The 22,565-nt window shown below is 48.2% G+C and overlaps 2 protein-coding genes across 7 annotated transcripts in view; one reads left to right on the top strand and one right to left on the bottom strand.

The window, feature by feature from the left end:
- Window positions 1-7,876, top strand: part of SIMC1 (SUMO interacting motifs containing 1) — a 35,299-nt gene extending 27,423 nt beyond the window's left edge. The window contains 5 exon segments of the mRNA XM_036311817.1: window positions 665-793; window positions 2,675-2,831; window positions 2,966-3,050; window positions 6,536-6,778; window positions 6,781-7,876. Of these exon segments, the coding sequence (XP_036167710.1) occupies window positions 665-793; window positions 2,675-2,831; window positions 2,966-3,050; window positions 6,536-6,778; window positions 6,781-6,836 (670 nt within the window). The 3' untranslated portion in view covers window positions 6,837-7,876.
- Window positions 7,450-21,335, bottom strand: KIAA1191 (KIAA1191 ortholog). Of its 6 annotated transcripts, XM_036311818.1 has the most exons (8): window positions 19,559-19,678; window positions 19,217-19,302; window positions 16,885-17,063; window positions 13,486-13,612; window positions 11,408-11,532; window positions 9,258-9,364; window positions 8,996-9,132; window positions 8,612-8,820 (listed from the first exon to the last, which is right to left on the bottom strand). In XM_036311818.1, the coding sequence occupies exons 2-8, from the start codon at window positions 19,242-19,244 to the stop codon at window positions 8,612-8,614; spliced, it is 912 nt and encodes a 303-aa protein (XP_036167711.1). In that variant the 5' UTR covers window positions 19,245-19,302; window positions 19,559-19,678. The 6 variants fall into 6 exon arrangements, with proteins under 6 accessions (XP_036167715.1, XP_036167717.1, XP_036167711.1 ...); XM_036311822.1 differs by lacking the exons at window positions 16,885-17,063; window positions 19,217-19,302 and adding an exon at window positions 20,046-20,184 and having other exon boundaries at window positions 7,450-8,820; window positions 19,559-19,672; XM_036311821.1 differs by lacking the exons at window positions 19,217-19,302; window positions 19,559-19,678 and adding an exon at window positions 20,656-21,335.
- Between the last annotated feature and the right edge of the window lie 1,230 nt (window positions 21,336-22,565).

The following is a 22,565-nucleotide window of genomic DNA, read 5'->3' as shown; positions in this document are numbered from 1 at the left end:
TAGAAAAGGTGGACTTTCTGAGAGGTTGTCCAGATTCCTTCTGCCATATCAGCTGGTGAGGTCTCATGGGAGAGGGCCTCGTTCCATCGGTTGAAGTTCTGAGAATGAACTGAGCAAAAGATTAATGTAAAGGAATCAGTAATAGGAGAAAACTATATGGTAAATATCTACAGGGGTGGGCAAAGCAGGTTTGCAGTTGGAAAAAGACATAATACAATAATTAATAAATAATACAATAAGCTCTGCGTTTCACAGCTGTTAGCCTACTTTTCCCCACCTCTGTGTCTCCACCTGTATGGAAGAGATTCAAATACTTGGAAGCAGTTCTGGACCCATTTCTTCATCTGCATAGCAAAAATTATAGAATAGATGATCCTCAAAGTACTCTAGATCCTTATAACTGTATGTTTCTATCTTTGAATTTAAAAGCAGCTTGCTTTTGCAGCTCAACCCCAGGTTCTGAGAGGTTCAGATAGTATGATCTGGCAAAAGGGATCCAGGTAGGTGAAACTGCTGAACAAAAAAAGCATGCTGGTGGCTTGAGTAGTTCTCCCTGACCTACTGTGTGCTTTACAAGACCCTGTAGAACGCTGGTGGGACCTCCTCCCTGCCAGCAGGTGGCTCATTCCGACCTCCTGCTCACCCGTATCTGTTCTGGACTCAGGATTGTGTGCCAACTGCAGAGGATGCTGTCCATAGCCGTGGAGGTGGACAGGACCCCCACCTGCAGCTCGAATAAAATTGCCGAGATGATGTTTGGGTTTGTGCTGGACATTCCGGAAAGGAGTCAGAGGTGAGTCTTAGTTCTGTTTTTCTGTTTTATACCAGGAACATAATTTTGAAAGAAAATTCCAAACAGTAGTTAAATTGGGGAGCGGGAGTGGGGAGGTAGTTCCTGTTTCTATAACCTATAAAAAGAAGACAGTTTTCTTTTTTTAAATATGTTTTATTGATTTTTTACAGAGAGGAAGGGAGAGGGATAGAGAGTTAGAATCATCGATGAGAGAGAAACATCGATCAGCTGCCTCCTGCACACCCCTACTGGGAATGTGCCTGCAACCAAGGTACATGCCCTTGACCAGAATTGAACCTGGGACCCTTCAGTCCGCAGGCCGATGCTCTATCCACTGAGCCAAACCAGTTAGGGCAAGAAGACAGTTTTCAATGAATTATTATTATTTGCAACGAAGTCGTAATTTTTTGGGAAAAGTTGGGCTACCTTAAATGGAACCTAAATTTTCCTACTTTACCCATTTAGCTAACAATCTTACTCATCCTTCAAGGTTCACCTGCTAAGCACAACCTTCTTCCCTAACCCTCAGCCATGGAGCCTAGCATAAATGTCCATGGGAGGCCTGAGAGGCGAATGAAACAGGCATGTCCAATATTAGAGATGACCAAGAATGAGCAGGGCTGGACCTGTAGCATGAGCCCAGAGAGTAAGAATAAGGAATTCCGGAATAAGCCAGAGACCAGAATAAGGAGGGGATAAAGAAAGAGAGTTCTTGGCTAGAACTAATGATTCTTTCTTTGAACCAGCAATTTTAGAATCCAGAGGAAGACAAACTGGAATGAATATGAATTCGTAAACACTTGCTGGTACAGGAAGTAACTATGGGAGGGCATTGGAGAAATTATCTCCCTCGGTTCTCTGCTTTTCACCCCCAACCCCGATGCTCCCAGTTGGCAGCCAAGAATATTCTTCCACAGCTCTGGTTCCTCCATTAGAAGAAAATGTCCTACCAAATATTAGTCATAAAGATTTAATTAAAACACCCTGCTAAGATTAAGACAGGTGTTTATTGGGTCCCTACAATGTACCAGGCATGGTCACATTCTCATATTTTCATGGTACTAAAAGACGAGAAAAATACTAAATGTAGTGAAATAACTAATCCAGGGTTACACAGCTAATCAGATTCAGAATCCAAATTTAAACCCAGGACTTCTAAATCCCAGGTTCATTGTTCAAAGGAGGAGTCTGTGAAAGGTCAGAGAGGAGGTGTGCATAGATCTGTGCTCCCATTACCACATTATTTGGGTCCAACTCATACCAGTCAACATTTAGGCCCAGATTCTGCTGAGAGGTGAGAAATCGAAGGACTACATAACTATAAGCAAATTTAGATTTAACATAGACAAAAACAATTTAAGTAAAACGTGGCCCTACTTTAAAACTCTCCCAGAAGGGGCAAATTGGCATTCACCAAGTTATACTAGAAAATCCTTTATCTTAATGTTCCTTACTGAGACAAACAATATCTAGCACACTGTGAACATCCGGAAATATTATTCTCAATATTAACTCTCTTAGTGAAGTAATTCTTCTTAATGTGTCCTAAATTGGTCTTTTCCAAATACCAAGGCTCTCCTATTTCTAGCAGTTGTTAGTTCATGAACAAATCTGTGTCAGCCCTGTCCATGGGCCTGGTGAGTGTGCAGACCTGCATCGGGTTCTGTGTCTGCCCTGTCCACGGGGCTGGTGAGTGTGCAGACCTCCATCGGGTTCTGTGTCTGCCCTGTCCATGGCTTAGTGAGTGTGTAGGCCTCCATGAGGTTCTTTTGTAGCTGCCTGTTTTAGGGCAAATGTTAGAGCACCGAGGGGGAATTGTGGAACGTGTTCCTGGAAATAAGAGCCGTGCCGGTTAGCTGCCTCTTCACCTTCTCCATGCAGAGAGATGTTCTTTACCACCATGGAAAGCCACCTTCTGCGCTGCAAAGTGTTGGAGATCATATTCCTGCACAGCTGCGAGACGCCCACCCGCCTGCCCCTGTCTCTGGCCCAGGCCCTCTACTTCCTGAACCATTCCACGTCGCTGCTCAAGTGTCAGGTACCTGCCTCCCTGCTTCAGTTCAGGCCAGGACACCTTCCCCAACCTTTGAGCATCATGTCCAAGTGACTAGGAAACTGCACGAAACCTTTAACCGAGGGAGGCGGTTATTAGCAAGTGCTCTGTCTCCACAGTCGGACAAAACCCAGTGGCAGACGTGGGATGAGCTGGTCGAGCACCTGCAGTTTCTGTTATCCAGCTATCAACATGTTCTCAGAGGTAAGGAGCATTTGTGCTCAAGATGGTGTGGGAGTCTCATGGGGGACAGTGCTGTGCATTAAAGTTCCGCGGGGATTCCAGTCAGTTAGCATTGTTCCTTGGTTGTACCTGTAAGGAACAAGGAATGACATAGCTGGAATCACTGCTCTGAAACAGAAGAGCTCACCTGTTCATGACAGTATGTAACACATAGGTCCTCACCAGTATGAGTGAGCAAGAGTCACCAAAACATGGGAGGTGCTCAGTCATTTCCTGACTAGCCCTGGCAACAGACCCAGCCCGTCACGGCCATGTCTTTGCTGGGTCGATTGCTCACTGACTATGGACATTATAAACATCGTCAGTATGATGCAAACACAGCGCGCATCAGTGGAAGGTGAAAGTGTACATCCTACAAAAGATAGAAGACATCCTAACGTCTGTCAGAGCGGCTCTGCTCAACTCCCAGGCGAAGCTGAGAAAGAGCTGCTTCAAATGAGAATGATTGGTTAGCCAAGGATTAATGGGGCCCTTGGAAAAGTGATGTAATTAATTACAAAAGGAAAGATAGCAACTGCAGAAGAAAACTGGCATTCCTCTGGAGGTGATGCCCCGAGGACACCTCAGCCTTATGTATGTAATATTCTTGCCAAAAGTCCATGACCTCATCACAAGGAGGATCAGACAAACCCATTTTGAGGGATTTCACAGAACTGGCCTGTACTCCTCAAAAGTGCCACTTTCTTCAAAACAACGGTGGAACGAGAAACTGCTCCATTTTAAAAAGGAACTAAAGCATGTGAGTACTAAATGCAAAACATGGCCCTAGAGGGGGTCCTGAACCAGGAAGTAAGAAGCTAGAAAGTACATTATTGGGACAATTGATGATATTTAAACAGATTATAGAACTGCATTAATATTAAATTTCCTATTTTTGATAATTATCCTGGCCTATGAAAGTAAATGTCCTTGATCTTAGGAGGTCTGTACTGAAGTATTGAGAGGTAGAAGGGCAGTATCTTATTCTCAAACAATAGGAAGTGTATATGAAATTTATCTGCATGATCCTGTTGACGTTGATTTTAGCTCAGTAGAGGCACTTGGGAAGGTAAGAAAGTCTTTGTACCCTCCCGGGCCTAGAACTGAGGCTGATGTTGTAGAGACAGAAAAAAAAAGCTCTGGATTTAAGACAGAAGAGCAGGGTTTAAGTCCAAGCCCAGCACTTACTCTGCGTTGTGCAGCTAACTTGGTCTCTAGACCCGTTTCTCCTTCTACAGAATGGGGTTGGTAATATTTAACCTGCCAATGCCGCTTGCAAGTGGGTGTGAGGAAAGAGTAGGCATAGCCCAGGCATTGTGAGTGGACCTTGGTCTGCCTGTTTGCCTAAACAGGGGTACGCTCCAAGGGTCTCCTCTGTTTCAAGTTCTTGTAACTAAACAGAGTGCATTGTCAAGGCCACAGCACATGCTTGCGTAGTGGGGCATTTTTAGCCCTCTCAAAGCACAGTACATAGCCTACTCAGAACAAAGCCCCAAAGGCAAATTCCATGGGTGCTTAGCCTCACTGAGCTTTCTGTAACTATTTCTTTTGGAGATCTAGCAGAAAGTTTAATATTAAAGCAGCTTGTTTTTGTTTAAAGTTCATCTTTAAAACGTCTTGTTCATTTCTGTTTTGCTTCCCAGGAAATACACCTGTGTCATGGGCAATAGTGACTTAACATAGACATGGATTAAAAAAAAACAAAACATAGACATGGATTCTGGTTTACTTACAGAATATTCTTATGCTTCAAATAAGGGAAAGGGCCCTAACTGGTTTGGCTCAGTGGATAGAGCGTCAGCCTGCGGACTCAAGGGTCCCAGGTTCGATTCTGGTCAAGGGCATGTACCTTGGTTGTGGGCACATCCCCAGTAGGGAGTGTGCAGGAGGCAGCTGATTGATGTTTCTCTCATTGATGTTTCTAACTCTCTATCCCTCTCCCTTCCTCTCTGTAAAAAATCAGTAAAATATACTAAAATTAAAAAAACAAAAAAGGGAAAGGCAGGCCTCAGATCAGCATACAGGGGCGGCAAAAGTAAGTTTACAGTTGTAATACAAATAAAGAATACAATAATTAGTAAATAATACAAATATAAACTTTCAAGCACTCACAAATGTAAGCCTCCCTGTATTGAATAAATGGGCTGTGATGCAATGCTATTTTATCCTTGACATCCTCTCCAGCTTCAGTAGTTTGAAAGTGTCCTACCCTGAATGGCACCCTGAAATGGTCAGTGTCCTGGTCAGTGCGGGCTCCCTCGTCATCTCTGCCTCTTCACACGGTCTGAGGACATTTGGAGCTCAGCCTGAGTTGTCAAAGGTGGGGGAGAAAAGGGAGAGGTTGAAAAGCCTCTTAAGATGGAGAGAGGAAGGAAGATAAGCAAATTCACATACACTAGCTTATGTCATCCAATGACCTTGAAAAAGTCATTGACCTTTACAGATGGGGACACAAAGACTGGGAAGAAAGGAAAGGCAGAGCCAGGACTCAAACTCAGGGCTGTTGCCAAAGTCTGTGTAGTGAAAACACTGGGAGGAATTACTTTCCTATGAAATTGCTAAATGAAATTAGAAAGTGAGAGTTTCTAACTCCCTACCCATGATTAAATTACTTTCGTATAGACCAGCCGTGGGCAAACTACGGCCCGCGGGCCGGATCCGGCCCGTTTGAAATGAATAAAACTAAAAAAAAAAAAAGATGGTACCCTTTTATGTAATGATGTTTACTTTGAATTTATATTAGTTCACACAAACACTCCATCCATGCTTTTGTTCCGGCCCTCCGGTCCAGTTTAAGAACCCATTGTGGCCCTCGAGTCAAAAAGTTTGCCCACCCCTGGTACAGACCCTTGACTTTGGGGAGAAGTATAACCTGAACCTTCACATTTTACAAACATTTCCAGAGGCAGAGCAGCCCCACAAGACATGGGTGCTGGGCTGTCCATGAACGCATTCTCTGGCTAAAAGAAACAACGCCCCACACCCCCGTTTCTGAGCACAAATGTATTTACTCATTTGGCCTACCCTACAGTGCAGACAAAATGGTTTCACTTAAACAGTTACTATAATAAACCAACACCACAATAAACTTACTAAATATAAGCTCAGTATTTTTTTGCCATTCTTCCATACTTAGGAAAAATCTACCTTAAGATACTCAAAATTCACTTGAATATTTTTCAAGTGGTTATGTTAATCTTAAATATAGTTTCATTGTTTAAACCAAGGGAAAATTAAAATGGAATAGAATTTTTTTTTAATATGAAAAACTTGAGTACCAGAGAGAACAAGAACAATGGACCTTTTGGAAATAGTTACCACAGGTACCCACTTGGCCGTTGACTTGTGTCCCAGTAACTAGGCGACAAGTCTTTGCCCAGACCCTGCTACTAAAATTGGACTTCAGTGTCTTCAATCAGGAAGGGATAAAAAGCAGTTCTTTTCAACTGACTTGTTCCTTCTTGCAGAGCATTTACGGAGTTCGGTGATCGATCGAAAAGACTTAATAATCAAAAGGATTAAGCCCAAGCCCCAGCAAGGCGATGACATCACAGTGGTGGACGTGGAGAAGCAGATCGAGGCCTTCCACAGCCGCCTGGTCCAGATGCTGGGAGAGCCCCTGGCCCCCCAGCTCCGAGACAAAGTGCACTTGTTGAAGCTCCTGCTCTTCTATGCTGCGGACCTGAACCCCGACGCAGAGCCCTCCCCCAAGCCCTGGAGCAGCCCCTGAGGCCCTGCTATGCACTGAGCACCAAGAATACCTCCTGAACTGTATCGCCAACTACTTGCAAGTTCTGAAAGTATGGAAAGTAGTTCCAAGTCTTACAGGACCAAACCCATCTTATTTATCTGTAGGCTATAATGACTTTCTAACTCTTTAGTAATACCTTTTTAAAATAATCCTATCATAGCCTATTCTCAAATATGGCTTAAATATACAAGGTGTATATATTTTTTGATAAATTATTTATCTATACTTTTTGAAACAGGTAATACTATATGCACTTACATGTTTAATATTTCCATTCAGGATGTGAAAAAAATCCCTCTGAACAAATCCTAGACATCAAATGTTACTCAAGGTACTGATGATCCGTTTCGAAAGAGACACATTCATTTCTCCCCAATGGAACACAAACATCAATATTAGACCTGTTATATTGCCTATGAATTTGATTTTGTGGCAAGTCTATTAAGATCTAATGTAACGGGGGAAGGATGGAAGGTTAGAAATAAGAGGATGAGTGTTATAAAAACGTTAAAAGGATACAATAAAAAGGCAATGGTTTTTCAAAATACCAAGTTTACCTGCTTACCATGGCTATGAGTAAGCAGAATGCAGTAACGACTCTTAACAGGACAAAAACAACAGCTATGCACATTTGAGAAAGTAGTAAGGAATTTTATTGTCAAAACAAGTAGGACACGAGCTTAACAGAAGACACAAATAAATTAATTGTTCTCATCCTTTGAGATGCAGGCCTCTCTGGGGAAGGCTCAGCCCAGCTCCCTATGTAGACACGACCCCTCCGAAGCAAGAACAGCAGAGTCTGAGACAGTTCAGGACAAGGACTGCCCACGGCCGCGGTGGAGGGTGAGCAGGTGCTTTCCCTGGCTCCTGTCCCCAGCAGCTCACACAGGTCTGAGGCCCGTTTGGGGGCAACGGTTGCATGTAGAACCTTTTTCCATCCTTCCATGTGGCTCTTAGAAAAAGTTTCAGGTCCTGGTGACACTTGTTTCACATGAATGTCTGGACTAGAATCTACATATAGTTACCACCATCTTTATTTTAAAAACCTTAACATCCATTCATCTACACCAAAGCAGTAGGCTGCATTTTCTCCCTTAGAAACTTTCCTACCAAATTGGAGTTAACTTAATCTCACTTTAAAGTGCAGCAGAGGAGATGCAAGACTTGTGTTTGCTGACAGGTGAAAAGAAGCGCCGCCCAGCAGAACTGCCCTGGAGGCATCACAGTAGGAACCGGCTCTGCCCGAAAGCTAGAGCGAGGGCTCCGGTCTCCACGCAGGAGAAGGGTCCCTGCCAAGTCTGGCTTTTCTTCGTGCCCAGATCTCAAACGGATCGTAGGTCCCCGCAGCCACAAGGATGGAGCACACAGCACCAGCCGCCAAGAGGGCCAGAGACTAGACAGTGAGCACCTCTACTCCCTGACTTACCCATGCCCTCGCTGACCCTGGTCTTTAAAGGAATCAAGAAGTCTTGGTTTGGGAACAACATAAGCATTATCTACCTCGTAAGCAATGATCAAGTTCTTGTCTAGGCTAAATAATGCAAAAACAGGTGATCAGGCCTCCATACATCACTCCTGAGAGTATTCAGTCTAACTTCAAATTAAAGCAATGCACAATGGCTTCCACACAGGACAGCTTTGCACTAATGTTTCTCAAAAACCAATAATGTCTCCAGTTCTAGCCCCAGGTTAAGGTTTAAAAAAACAAAAACCAAACCATTCCTATGTCAGAACCAGGGTAATAAGGAAGTGGGTGCAAGACACCTCGATTCAGTCAATGGAAGAGAAAGCTCTAGAAGCCGGTGGGTGTGAGCACATTCAAGTCCCGGGGTTTGAGATTATGGGTCCGAGACGGTTGTTTCTTCCCTTCCATCACTGGGAGGTCCATCTTGGGGGGCTTGAAGGTGGCTGGATCGTCGGCCATCCGCGTGGCCTGCATGCGCATCAGTTCCATTGGAGAAGGCTTCTGGGCGCCTCTGTAGGGCTGGGTGGCAAAGCCTCCTGCAGAAGGAACCAGAGCAAACGATTTCAAAAGCAGCAAGCAGCTCCTGCCGCACACGGTAAATGCCGCACACGCTTTCTCTCTTGAGGAAGGCTCCCTGACTGCCTCTGTGCTCCATGTCTGGAGTGCCAATGCCGAGCCCCAACCACATCCAAACCAATGCCCCTGGCTTACCCGAATCAGACTTCTGGAGGGATCTTGGTCCAAAGAGGCTCCATTTATCTGCCGAGTTTCTGTCTTTATCCCCAGAATCCATGGTGCTAAAATGTGGGCCAGGTAGGGCTGTGGAAGAGCCCGAAGAGAACCAGCCTCTGGCAGGGAAAGAACACAACAGCCCAATAGATCCTCTTTCTAGCCCCTGAGAAGTGCCTCGTGCGAGAAGCCTGGGAACGGCCCCCTTCTCGCTTCAGCCCCGCGTCCGCACATGCAGGCTCACCTCGGCTTCTGCCTGGGGGAAGAGTGGGGGGTGCTGCTGGGGGTGGACTGGGCGGAGGCCGGCTGCTTCTCTTCCCTCGCTACCTCTCCACTCTGTAGCTTTAGTTTCTGTTCAGATGGGTAAGGAGAGACGTGAGCCAAGTTTGGGTATAAACATCCTGGTCCGCACCAACTTCAGGCAGAAGGAAGACATTAATAGGCAGAATAATTTTGGATCATAGAACAGATATTCCTTTGATTTTGTCATACTAGACAGACATCTATCTTTTAAAAAAATGATTAATTCTACAACACAGCTTCAGTATTTCTGCACTAAATACCACATTAGAGCTTTTAGTTTTCCCACCTCATCCAGCCAGTAAGTGCAAGAGCCAGAACTCAAGCTGCAGGCCTTCTGTGCCTTCTCAGTATGGCCTTGAACTCTTCCCTTACTGTCTCTCCTGCCACGGACAATCCGTCACGCCAGGCTCTCTAAGCCACGACTCGGGCATGCTACTCCTCCAGCTGCCTGCTTCCTCTGTGGTGCCTGCCCATCTGAACCTTTTCCTCCCGTAACCAGCCACCCTGGTTCCTTCCGCACTGTAAACATACCGCTGACATACAGGCAAGCGGCTGCCGGGGGGGGGAAGAGTCTACTTCCCAGTTCTTCCAGGTCGAGGCTCCCTGACTGCCTCTGTGCTCCATGTCCGGAGTGCCAATGCCGAGCCCCAACCACATCCAAACCAATGCCCCTGCCTGAACACTCAAACACTCCACGGCAGCTTACGCAAGCGGCACCTCAGCTGGCTTTGTGTTCTAGTGCTGTGGCCAAGATGCAGAAAATGGCCCAAAGTCAACTCTGCCATTATGCAGGGCGAATGGCTCAACTGGAACTCAGGCACGGATCCTGGGAAGTTCTCCGAATCAGAGACCCATGTGCCCCTCTCCGGAAGCACCTGTCCTGTCTGACAGCGCACACTGGCCGGCCCAACTCTGATCCCCCACAGCAGTGGTTTTACACCCAGCGTGCAAACATCATCTGGGATGCTCATTAGGAAATGCGAGTCCACAGGTCCTACATCCCTCCCACAGGCTGCTCGCTGCACCTCACTCTCCCGTCTACCCTCTGTGGGCATGATCCTCCTTTGAGGCCTTCAAGAGCCAGGGTCTCTGACAACTTTGGAATATGGCGGAAACACCAAGAAGTAGGGCATCAGGAGACTTGAGCTCAGATGCTGTGAGGGGTTAAGTCAGGGGTGGGCAAACTTTTTGACTCGAGGGCCACAATGGGTTCTTAAATTGGACCGGAGGCCGGAACAAAAGCATGGATGGAGTGTTTGTGTGAACTAATATAAATTCAAAGTAAACATCATTACATAAAAGGGTACGGTCTTTTTTTTTTTAGTTTTATTCATTTCAAACGGGCCGGATCCGGCCCGCGGGCCGTAGTTTGCCCACGGCTGGGTTAAGTACATGAACTTGGACGCCAATCTCTGTATTGATAGGACAGGAAGAACAGTTCCTACCTCAAAGGATTAACAAACACAAGCCTAAGTGGATGGAGTGCCTCAGACATCACCAGGCACTGCTAAGTACAGAGTGGTTGGTGTTCCTTGAGCTAAAGTCATTTGAAATTATTTCATTCACCCAACTATTTGGTCATCATTACCCTTACCAAAAATCAGTCTTCATTCCAATTTTAGAATAAAGAGCAAAACTTCCCAATTCTGCATTTGCTTTTAATCTTTTAAACACGGAGCTGCCATTCTTTCCAGCAAGTGTCTGGCCTCTGGCATTGCCGATGCTCCTCTCCCCTCGGCGCCCATCGCTCTGGTACAAGAAGCGACCCACACTGGCTTTGCTGTTCCTGACGCGCTCACGCTCACTCTCTCTCTCACACACACACACCACACGCATGAGCACAGAGGCTCCTCGCCTCCTCCTGACCAGACGCCCCCACTTCATAGGCAGATAAGCAGAGCCTTCCGGGTCAGAGCCCTGGACCTTAGGGCCCCTGTGCCACCACAGGTGGGTTCACACAGCTCTACATTCCTCACCTCTTCTCTTGGCATCATCCCCCGCAACCCCCACCTCGCTGAGCTGGTAACTTCTAAACCACAGCCACATCTCACGCTGAGTGATGACGGTGTCGTTTTTGTCAAACAAGCTTACGTGGAGTGCTTCTGCCACTCGAAGGTACTTGGTCTCCTCGGTGGTCAGGCCCTTGTGAGGTGTGTAGCCAGCATCTCTCAGCCCTGCCTGTTGCTCAAAACGCTGAATGCTCTCCTGGGTCTGTTCTGGGAACAGAGGAGATGACAGTCATGCCCACCCGCTCTCCCATCACAGATGGGGAGCAGAGAGCAGATATCCGCTCTTCTCCCCAGAAGCAAGGGCCACACGGGCCGCCCGAGGAGGTTTCCCCAGACCAGCAGTAATTCCAAACCTCACAGGAAGGTTCAAGAACCAGAGGGAGCCTTCCCTCACACCAAGAACAGAAACCTCCAGGGAAACTCCTTACCTTCCTGCGATTTGTACACTGTGACATTCCCTTTGTGTTTAGAAAGGCAACATGGAGAAGCCAGCTGGCATTCTCCACATACAATTTCCTAAGAGGCTCACCACCCTCATGACCCACACAAGGACCTTCACCAAAGAGAAACGGGCCACATTTTGCCTAGATGGCACCAAGGTATCAATTCAATTCAAACCAGAGAACGTGCCTTGAACTAGTCCAGGTCTACCGAGCCAACGTTTCTCATGTGTCAAAGTGCCCCTCACGGCGCCTGGCACAGCAGACAGACAGATGTGATCGACTTATATTGTAAACAATAAGTCAGTTATGGGAGCATTTGAGACCCTGCTTCCTGGCATATGTTGGCAGTTTGGCTCAAATAAAGTCATAAAATTTCTCTAAAAGAATATGTAAATAAGTCATTTATCCCGTGGAATGAATGACAGCTGAGTTTTTTGCTCACTCTGGATTCGACCTAATACAGCTCACGCACAGGAATGTGGCAGCTGTGGACCAAGAGTCCAGAGCCCAGAGTCCTTTATGACTCAGTCATTCCCCTTCGCAGGAACTATTTTATTTCTATCAGAAATAAAAGCTCAGGAAAAAACCTAAATGTATGAAGATGTTTTACTGTCTTACCAGGTAGTTACCTGAAAATTTAAAAGGTGGGAAAGGATTTAATGCATCACACACACCAACACCAGTACTTTGAATGTGGCTATTTTTTAACAATGTAAGACTAGAGCAACATCCAAAGAAGTTCATGGCAGTATTAACTGAAAGAAAGGTATGACTACATCTGCAATCATGTAAAAATATGCACACCGTGGAAGTGAATTAGCCGACTATCTGCATGACAGCGGCACCCTGGGGAGCTGGGACGCTCTGCTCCGGGGAAGCGCATCTTCCATAGGGAAGCCACTGTGCCGGGAGGAGAGGACCGAGCCTTCCTTCTAGCACAGCCAGAACATTCTCCAGCTTGCACAGTACAAGCAGTGGTTGCTGATGCAAATGGCGAGTTTCCATGTGAATGAGAGGACGTCCAAAGGCAGTTTGGACTTTTGGTTCTTGGGCGAGTTCTCAAGTAACTGCGCGAATAAACGATGCCTCCCAGAGCAGAGAAACAAGGACTTCAGACTCCAAAATTGAGCCAACCAGGAGAACCTCTATGCGCCCTGTCCCTGGCAGAGGCTGCTGCTGACAAGCAGAACTGAGTATCTAATGATTAACTGTTAACTTCCCACAGCAGAACCAAAGTTTAAAAAAAAAAAAAAAAATGCAAGCTCCCTGCTGCCAGTCTCATTAGGACCACAAATCACACATCCTTAAAAATAAAGAAGCTGAGCAACAAACTTGCCTCAAGGCCCAGAAAGGGGAACATCTTTGAACCACTTAATTAAAAAAAGAAAAAAAAGAAAGACAGACAAGGCAGGTGGGACCCTCCTCCACCTGCCAGCCAGACTCCTCACTTCATTTAGGAGTCTTGCCAGTTAAGTCACTGGCCTCAGGCCATTCTGATGGACTTGGGCAAACAAGACGATAGGAGCAGAGCAGCAGGAATACATCTACATCAACTGGGATGCCTAGTATTTGGCAAATCTTCACCTCAATGGAGCTTCACTGGTGAGCTGGCACCTGCCACAGTCAGGACAGGCTAAGGCAGTGTGTCTGCAGAACCCCATGCACGCTTCCTCTCCCAGCCCTCTTCCACTCTATTCTGAGGGTGCAGAGCGCTTACTTGTGATCAGAGAACTCATGATGACACGGGTGGCTTTAGCCTTCACCACTGGGACCTTGTCCATATTGTCAGTGGCCGATGACAGGGTCATGGCAGGGGAGGAGACACTGGCTTCTCCTTCCTCCACCTGTGCAAGAGAGGTAAGGAGGCACTTGAGCAGAGCAGGCGGGTCACACCTAAACTTTTCCCCTTTGGGGAGAAGTCACTGAAACACCTTGAATCTGATATGTGAGGAAATCTTTGAAGGGAGGGTTTTTGTGTCCTCCCGATCAGATAAATATCATCCATAGTGACAAGAGATAAAGACATAAATAACCTGAATTTATAAAAGTGGGAAAGCCAGAATGTGAAGCTGACGTCTCCTACTTCCCGTGTCTGTCCAATAGGCTGCTAGAACCCACTACTGCTCACTGACCATGTACCAGGCGTAAGTACGCTGGCTTTGACTTAACTCATCGCTGCATTCACTCAGTGTTGTCAGACTTCAGAGCATCAGGATGCCCTGCATGGCTTGTTAAACATCGCGGGGCCCCACCCCACAGTAGGCCTGGGCGGGGGGGGGGGGGGGGGGGCCTCAAGAACTCATGTTTCTAACAAATTCCCAAGTGATACTGATGCTGCTGGTCCCCAAGACCGCGGCTCTAACCGTTCTTTTGAAACAAACCAAAACAACAAAAAAAAGGCCCGTGTGGCTTAGTGGTTGATCAACCTATGAACCAGGAGGTCATGGGTTCGATTCCAGGTCAGGGCATATGCCCAGGTTGGATGCTCAATCCCCAATAGGGGGTGTGCAGGAGACAACCGATCAATGATTCTCTCTTATCACTGATATTTCTCTCTCTCTCTCCCTCTCCCTTCCTCTCTGAAATCAATAAAAATATATTTTAAAAAATAAATAAAATAAAAAAACTCTAGGTAGCTCCTAATCTTTAATGTGAGAGCCAAGAGCTCGCCACCTTCTGTCACTCCAACCCAATGCCATGCTCAGGACGAACAGGGAGGAGAAAATTGGGTTTATTCTTTGTTCTCTACTTCCCTAAAGGAACTAAGACAGTCAGAAAGGAGGGGAGAAGTATGAAGTGTGTTGTTACAAAACAGGGATTATAATTTTCAGCTGTGACCTCACTGGAGTAGAATGTAACCCTCTGCTTCCTTACTTGGAAGATGCGGGACAGGCAGGCCCAATGAACGAATGCATGTGATGAGTCCAGCTGCGCTTCCCTTTAAGAGCAGCTGTTCAAAACTGCAGCTGTTCCAGCTGGGGCACCACAGCAAATGGGAAGCCCATTCTCTGCCTTGGCAAACAGCAGCCTTTACAAATGGGAGGGTGTGCCGCCCTTGGGAGCACTGGCAGAGCCCGGCTTACCAGGGGCTCCAGTCCCCAGAGGCCACTGCTGTCACTGCAGGCAGGCTGCCAGGGTCGGGCTCACCAGGACTGCCAGTCCTTTCTACACGGACGTTTACTCCTAGCAACTAACTGGGTCAGACATCAGTACATAATGGACGGGGAATTTCCCCCAGAGCTGCAGGGGAAGCTTGTGATGAAAGGAGCTCCCTGTTCTGAGAGCTTAAGGGAAGGGGTGAGGAGGACCCATTAGAAAGGCATCAAATACAGCTCTACCGAGTCCAAGTTGGGCTGGGAGCCAGGAGTCAGTGTCCCCTGCACACCTAATATGTGTCAGATCTTTCAATCATCTTTCATTTAATCCCACCATACCTCCATGGCAAAAGCATTCCTATTTCTCAAGCAGAGACACTCAGGCGTGAGGCTCTGTGCCCAAGGTCATTGCTAATATATAGACCATTATGGGATTCATACCCAGGTCTGTTATAGTAAACAAGGGGCCCAGTGCACAAATTCGTACACCTTGAAAGGAACTGTGGGCTTCGAGGCTGCGGTGGGCACAGGGGTGGGTCTCGGCCCATCCTCTGTGCCCCCGCCCAGCCCCTCCCACCTGCCTGCAACCCCATTCTCCGCCACTGCCGCTCCCACATGCTGACGGCACCAGCCTGCTTGCACCGACTGAAGGCGTGGAGCAATTGGGGCCGGTGCCAGCAGCAGGTGCGGGTGGGGCTGGCACCAGGCACCGGCAGCGGGTGCAAGCGGGGCTGTCACTGGCAGCGGGTGCAAGTGCCAGGTGGGACTGCGACACACGGGAGCAAGGAATTTTCAGTAACCACCAGAGGCTCACCCCGATGACAGCGACCAGTGCCTTGCCTTGGTCTGGCATCCCCCCTCACCTGCCCCACCATCCCACCGTGGCCTACGGCTGCCATGTTTTGCGCATGCCCCCTGGTGGTCAGCGCACATCATAGCAACCAGTTGTTCGGTTGTTCCACCTTTTGGTCTATTTGCATATTTTCTTTTATTATATAGGATGCTCACTATGTACTTCCTGTCAGGCCCTGAGCTGTCACACAGCTCAAAGTTCAGTGAAACTAGCTGTAGATTAAATGGCCTCATCTGAACTTGGTAGGCCTCGTTTATTCAGGCAACAGAACCAAGCAGAAGTGACAGTGGCAGCCCCCACAGCCAGGAAGCACAGCCTGCAACGAGCACGTGAGAACCCCCGAAGCCTGCACGGAGGGGCTGTAGAGCAGGTCGCAGTGGGACGAGGCGTGTAGTGTTTGGGAGTGGGAGCAAGGCCTGAGGAAGAAGGCAGCTCTTATGTGGGAAAGGCATCTGCGGCAGGAGGAAGAGCATGACAAAAAGTACAGCTCGTGTTCAGGAAAGAGCCAACTGTTTCCCCCCAGTCACTCGGCACCTGCTTCACGCCAGGTCCTCTGCTTGGTACTGCAGGTGGGGCACAGAACTGGCACGGCGTCTGCCCCGCAGAGCTAATGGGAGGTGGCAAGTAACGTAGGGCCTGTGACAGGGGCCTGTGGTACAGTGGCGCGGTGACAGTCTTATCAGGAGGAAAGTCCTCCCAGGAGAGGTGTCTGTGTTAAGACTGAAAGGACACCACTTGTCAGGCGGGGGGGGAGGGGCAGAGGGAAGAGGGAGGAGAACAGGATGGAACGTAAACACTCCAGGCAATGAAGTAGTGGAAGCAAAGACTTAGGCACCCAATACCCTGGTGAGTGCAGGAAACCTTGGGTAACTTGCATGGTCAGATGACGGGGGGGAGCAGCAGACAGGAGCGGGTCATGCAGAGCCAGACTATGGAGCTAGCATTTTTAATGCTACGGCAAATGAGATGGTTTGGACAGAGGAGTCTCGGGTAGGAGAACACATGGCCATTCTAGTTTGAATTAAAAAGAAAAAGAGGCCCACCAACTCCAGCTGAGGCCCAGAAAACACACACAGGAACTGGTGGCGGCCAGACCCTGCGGGTGCCGGAGCCGAGGAAGGAGAATGCAAGGCTGGGCTTGCCAGAAGCAATCGGCAGGGTCAGGTACCTTGGCGAGGTGCTGGTACTTGCGCTCTGGAATCACTGGCTTCCAGGGGAGGCTGCCCATGTCCGATGGAGGAGGAGTCATGGGCGTAGGGTCCTCCAGGGCATCATCATAGCTGAATGCCCGGCGGCTCATCCCGATGGGCAGGGACATCTTGCCTAGAGGCCCACTAGGCTCAAGAGCTAAGAACAGAGACACCTGTCAGGGTGGGTTCAGCAACTGAGCACGCGAACAGCTTTAAACTCATCTGTAGGCAGGAAACTCTGGGACACTCACTCTGGGACAAGTGAAGCTTGTCTGTAAAGCGAATCCATTCAAGGAAAGTAACCTGTAGCACTAACCCCTGCCTTTATGCCTGGCACCTAGATGCTCCTCTGGACCCACTCAGCGGCCCTAATCCATTGACTTGGTTTAAACGACCTGAGCAAGGTCACACACTTCACTAAGTCATCAGAGTCCAATCCTGTCTCTTCCCAAGCTTTTGCTCTTATGCCAGACTCTGCCCCACACACAGCACTACCACCGCCCTCAACTCACCGAGCCTGAGGCTATGGCGTTCTTACTCCCATTTCACAGGAGGAAAGGCCGACAGGTAAAGTGATTTGCTCCAATTCACACAGCCAGCAGCCAGCTGGGGCTCGACTGCAAACCCTCTGCCTTCCCTACCGCACCACAGAAAACAGGAGCGCGGTGACGAGAAATGGTTAAAGCACGCTGCCCGGCGCCACCGCTCCGCTCCGAGCGATCTGCAGGATTTAAGCAGCAGCTCCACCGCCAGCCCAGACACTGCTGACAACCCTGCTACCTCACAAAGCGCTGCCAGCTGATCCTGCCCTTCATCTGCGGGCCTGACTGGCAGAGGCCCCGCTGTGACACAGGCACCCGCCCCGCAGCCCTGCCAGCAGGGAGCAAAGTTCACTGAGTGTTTGTTTCATGCAGAACTAACGTCCACATCCTGCCTTCACGTGACATTTTCCTGTTGCTAAAATTACACAGTCACTCTCCAAAACATCAGCCTGTGTGGCACTAAGTCCAAAACGAGCAAAGACACGTCATTTAAACAGCAAGGGAACCAAGTATCTACCATTATTATTATTGCTATTAACATCAATAATAATTACTAATAAGTTCCTAAAAACAGAAGGAGGATTAGTGGTTGCCAAGGGCTGGTGGGGGTTAGAGAGTGGGGGAGGAATGGGTATGAGGTTTTCTTTTTGGAGTGATGAAGACGTTCTGAAATTAGATAGTGGCCACAGTTACACAAAACACTAAATTATTCATTTTAAATGGGTGAATTTGATGGTATGTAAATTACCTCAATAAAAATAAGCCAATAATAATTACCAAATGCCCTTCCTTAACAGGCACTTACATCCCTCATCTTACCTTATTCTCATCAAACAGATACCCTTCCCATTTTCCAGCTCAGGAAACTGAGGCATAGATCTTGGTGACACCCAGCTAGCAAGTGTGGGTGGGGTTAGAACACAGACCTAAGCCAGTGCTCACTCTACATGCAACACTCCATGCGCCCCACACTTCAAAGCATTCACATGACAAGTGCAGCATGATGGTCTGGGATGGTCACAGCAGAATTTATGCTAATCACGAGAGCAATGAAAGACAAACAGAAACGCAAGTTGATGAAGTCAAAACTAGAGAGGATCGATACCGGGATACATGGGAAGATCCCTATTACTCCTCTGAATTTGGGAGCGATTTCAAAAACATCTTAAGACTTCTCCAACAGCCATCCTCATAGCTTTCCTAAATAATGATAAAGTCAGCTAATACTTACTAAGAAACATCCTACAGATTTTCTGGGCATTAAATGCATATCCATCACTAACTTTGACACATTTTCACATATTTTATGTTTAATCTTTACCGAAGCCCTAAGAGATAGGCACTATCATCTATACTTCGCTGATGACCTCAAATTGAGTGATTCAAATTTTGATTACAAAATCACTGCCCCTCCCACTAAAATAGTCCAAGGTGGGACCAATGACTTCAGTAACCCAGAAATGATTGCTGTACAGAGACCCACGACTCATGAAATGACTGCTTCAGTTAGATTTTGGGTTCATTATCTTATTAACTACCCAGCCAGGTAGTTAATTAGTTAATAAGATAATGTTATTATCTACCAGCCTGGGTAGTTAATAAGATAATATTTAAGTGATGCCAATCTATTAAATCTAAATACTTTACTGGCAACCAAGAGTAACCCTCAATATGTGGTTCAGAAAAAGTGGTTTCTGGCTAGCACCGTTGAGGACCAAACATGATTTCACCAAGAAGAACTGACTTTACCAAAAAGAATTAAGTTTACCAGGCACTTCTGATGGTCTCGAAGCCATTGAAAGACCGGATCCGGGTACTTTTTCTATATAGATTTCAGAGCTGAGTCCCTGCCACCTAATGAGAATAACAAAAAGCATTTTCTTACAGTGAACACCAAAGAATAGCTCCAGCGCTGTTCTTTTGACAGGCACACAAAGCGTGTTATGGCTTGTTTACAACGCTGAAACAACACACACAAATGAGCCAATGGGTGAGCAACATGCCAAGGCAAGAAAAAAAAGGTAATGGCAACGATCTCACCACACCTGTGGCTGACCTTAACACCTATGATAGGACAGAAACACTACACCTGGTGAAAAGGTCGCCTTACCCGAGCAGAATGATGTTTATGCTGCCAGAGAGAGATTAGTGAGGAGCATGGTCCAGACTCCAGCTGCTGCACGTGAGCTAAGTTCTCGGGAAGAGTCCATCCATTCCAGAGGTTCTAAGAACAACAAGCAAAGAGCACCGGGCCGGCCCGTCAGCACCTGCCAAACAGCCTCCTATGCATCCAGGGGCTGCCCGCCCGGCAGAAGGGTTAGAAGTCTGGTTTGGTTTGGTTGTCAGTTAAGTTACGGCTCAGGGTTCCGCCGATAACTTGACCCCACGGCGAGGGGCTAGGTAGCACAGAGGGTAAATTCATTCTTTGTTGCTAACGCCGACTAATATTTATATGGGTTTTTATACAACACTTATCTTGTGTTTGAACCCTTGCAGAATCCCGCCAAGCGGGCATTGTTTATCCCCAACGTAAAGAAAAAGAAAACTGAAAACCAGGAGGCAAGTGATTTGTCCTTGGTCACCGATAAGCGGCCCACCTGCAAGGCAGGCGGCTGCATCCCGTTCGCCGGGGAGTTCAAGCAAAGCCCCGAGAAAGCAGAGTTAGTTGCTTTTCAACTCGCTACACGGCCCCTCTATCCCGACGCAGCTCAGAGGCAAACGACGTACGTTCTTCATTCAAGGGCACCGCAGGCACCACAGTGCGCCCCCCCCCCCCCCCCCCCCGGGTCCGGGCGCCTTCCGAGCAGATACGCCCCTGCCACCTCCGCCCCGCCCCCGCCCCCGCGGAGCTCCCGCGTCCCCGACACCGGGCGCACGACCACGTCTCCGGGATCTGCAAGGCCGGGTCCGACGCAGCCCCTCTCCCACCCAGCGAGCAGGGAGAGATCACGGAGGGTGGGCCGGGGCCTGGCAGCCGGCGGCAGGGCAGTGGGGGCTTCAGAGGTGAGGGCGGGGCGGGGGGAGGTCCCGGGCACGTCCGGTCGGAGGAAGCAGAGGCGAGGCCCCGCGCGGAACAGCGTCAGAGGGAAGGCCCGCTCGGGACCCCAGAGCCTGGGGGAGGGGGAGGGAGAGGGGAGCGCTCCCCGCTGGCCCCGCGGAGGATGGAGCCCCCGGGAGGGCCCGGCCCGGCCCGGCCCACCTCCATACCTGCGTGGCCGCCGCGGAGCTGCCTACAGCCCGAGCTCCGGTACTAAACAGGCTCCGAGGACCCGCGTCTCTCCAGAGGTGGTGCCGCAGTCGGGATCCAAGCCATGGCGTGAGCGTTGTGGTGTCAATCGCGACTCAAAAGCCTCGGGAACCGACCAGGGAGCCTAAAATGCCGGCTGGGCCGCCGCCTTCGTGATAAAGCCTCCCGAGCCGCTCAAGTCACGCGAGACTTGGTCCGGAAGGCGCTCGGGGCATGCTGGGAGTTGTAGTCCACGATCGGAAAGGCCCCCAAGATCCCGCTGTTCTTCTAAGTCTTAGATTAGAATCTAAGAGAAGCAATGAGCAGGGACCCTCTTTCAGCAAGAACTGGGTTAGTCAGGGTTCATACTGGTAGCAAAACCAAAAAAGGGGGCAAACCCCATCCGCCTCCCCTAGACAAGCTGGTTCCGAATGTCATTTCCCTGTTAAAACACTAACGAAAGTGACGCCTGAAGAGATGCCCTCTCAAATGTCACAACTTGAAGGAAGAAAGTTGTTTTCCCTGTAGGGTTTACAAACATGATAAAGCGACATGTTTCTACCCCACGTTCCAAGCTTGCCATCAAGCCTCATCTCTGAGGGCTGTGGTTGGCTGGGGAGTAGGTCTCATATTTAGATTTCAGCATTCATATTCAGGTATGCATAACCAGTGATCACAGACAATAGTGCGGGGAAGGCCTGGGGTGGGGCAGGGGCTGGGAGGAGAAGAGCATAAGGGGGGTGGAATGGGGGACATCTGTAATACTGTCAACAATAAAGTAAAATTTAAAAAAATAAAAATAAAAAGATTTCAGCATTTGACACTTGCCAGGTCTACTGGCAGGACTGCGAGGCTTTCTCCAGACAACTTTAAACTTGAATGTCATCACCAGGCCACCTCACCTGACTGCATCACACATTAAAGTCGTTTCTAAGTTTTAAAAGTAGCTTGTGAATAGCAACAATTACATTGCAATGTGGTGTGTGTGTGTTCAAAGTGTTATTTCGGAACTTTTAGAATAGTATATGCCATCATTTTAACCCTCCGTGGAAGCAAAGCTGACACCTTGCCCTCCTCCATCAGCAGGACAGAATGCACATCACGCCCGTCAGAAGCGAGGAAACAGCACTTTGCAGCCTTCTATGAACCAGAAGGCAGGATCACCTTGTTTCATTCTTATCCTCAAATAAAAGACAATGGAAGCCTTTCCTGGAAGTTATTGACTCTGACTTAACTTTATCTCTGACTTTTGCAGTACTGATGTCTGAAACTATGGCATGATCGAGGCAGGTAGTAGCCATGTGCGAAAATTGCTGTTTTCCACAAAGAAATAGACTAACTATAAACTTTTAACCATCACAATCTGATGGGGTTCTCCCCTTTAAATGGGTATTGTATTTTTTTTTTAAATTGGGGATCTTACTCATCTAAAGCCTGGACTCCCTTCCAAGCTTTCCATGCAAGTAAACTAGTTTTATTTTATTTTTTATTGATTTCAGAGAGGAAGGGAGGGGGGGAGAGAAATATCAATGATGAGAGAGAATCATTTATTGGCTGCCTCCTGCACGCCCTCTACTGGGGATCGAGCCCGCAACCTGCGGTGCCTCCACTGGGAATCAAACCCGACCTCCTTGTTCATAGGTTGACGCTCAACCACTGAGCCACTCCAGCTGGGCTAAATGAGTTTAATAAGTGTCTTGGTTGCGTAGTTAAGGAGGATTCAGTCTGTCATGACTGAATCCACAAACCCAAGAAGGGTACCTTCTGAGCTGCCTAAAGTCAGGACATCGTCCTCAGCTCCTGCAGGGCTCCCGTGTGGCACCAGAAGTCCCGCCCACTCCTCTTCTGTGCTTTTCTCCTGACTCTGGTTTTTGTCCTTAACCAAGCTGCT

Source organism: Myotis myotis, unplaced genomic scaffold (genome assembly GCF_014108235.1).
Source record: "Myotis myotis isolate mMyoMyo1 unplaced genomic scaffold, mMyoMyo1.p scaffold_m19_p_6, whole genome shotgun sequence".
In the NCBI taxonomy this organism is placed as follows: domain Eukaryota; kingdom Metazoa; phylum Chordata; class Mammalia; order Chiroptera; family Vespertilionidae; genus Myotis; species Myotis myotis.
This window is presented reverse-complemented; position numbering and strand designations above follow the sequence as displayed.

Bases quoted from the DNA above. Each gene is read 5' to 3' on its own strand.
- KIAA1191 (XM_036311818.1), bottom strand. From the start codon at position 19,244: ATGGCTTCGAGACCATCAGAAGTGCCTG. The intron at 11,533-13,485 runs GTAAGCGCTCTG...CTCTGTTCCCAG, and splicing joins CATGAGTTCTCTGATCACAA to AACAGACCCAGGAGAGCATT. The intron at 9,365-11,407 runs GTAAGCTTGTTT...CCATCTGAACAG, and splicing joins GAGTGGCAGAAGCACTCCAC to AAACTAAAGCTACAGAGTGG.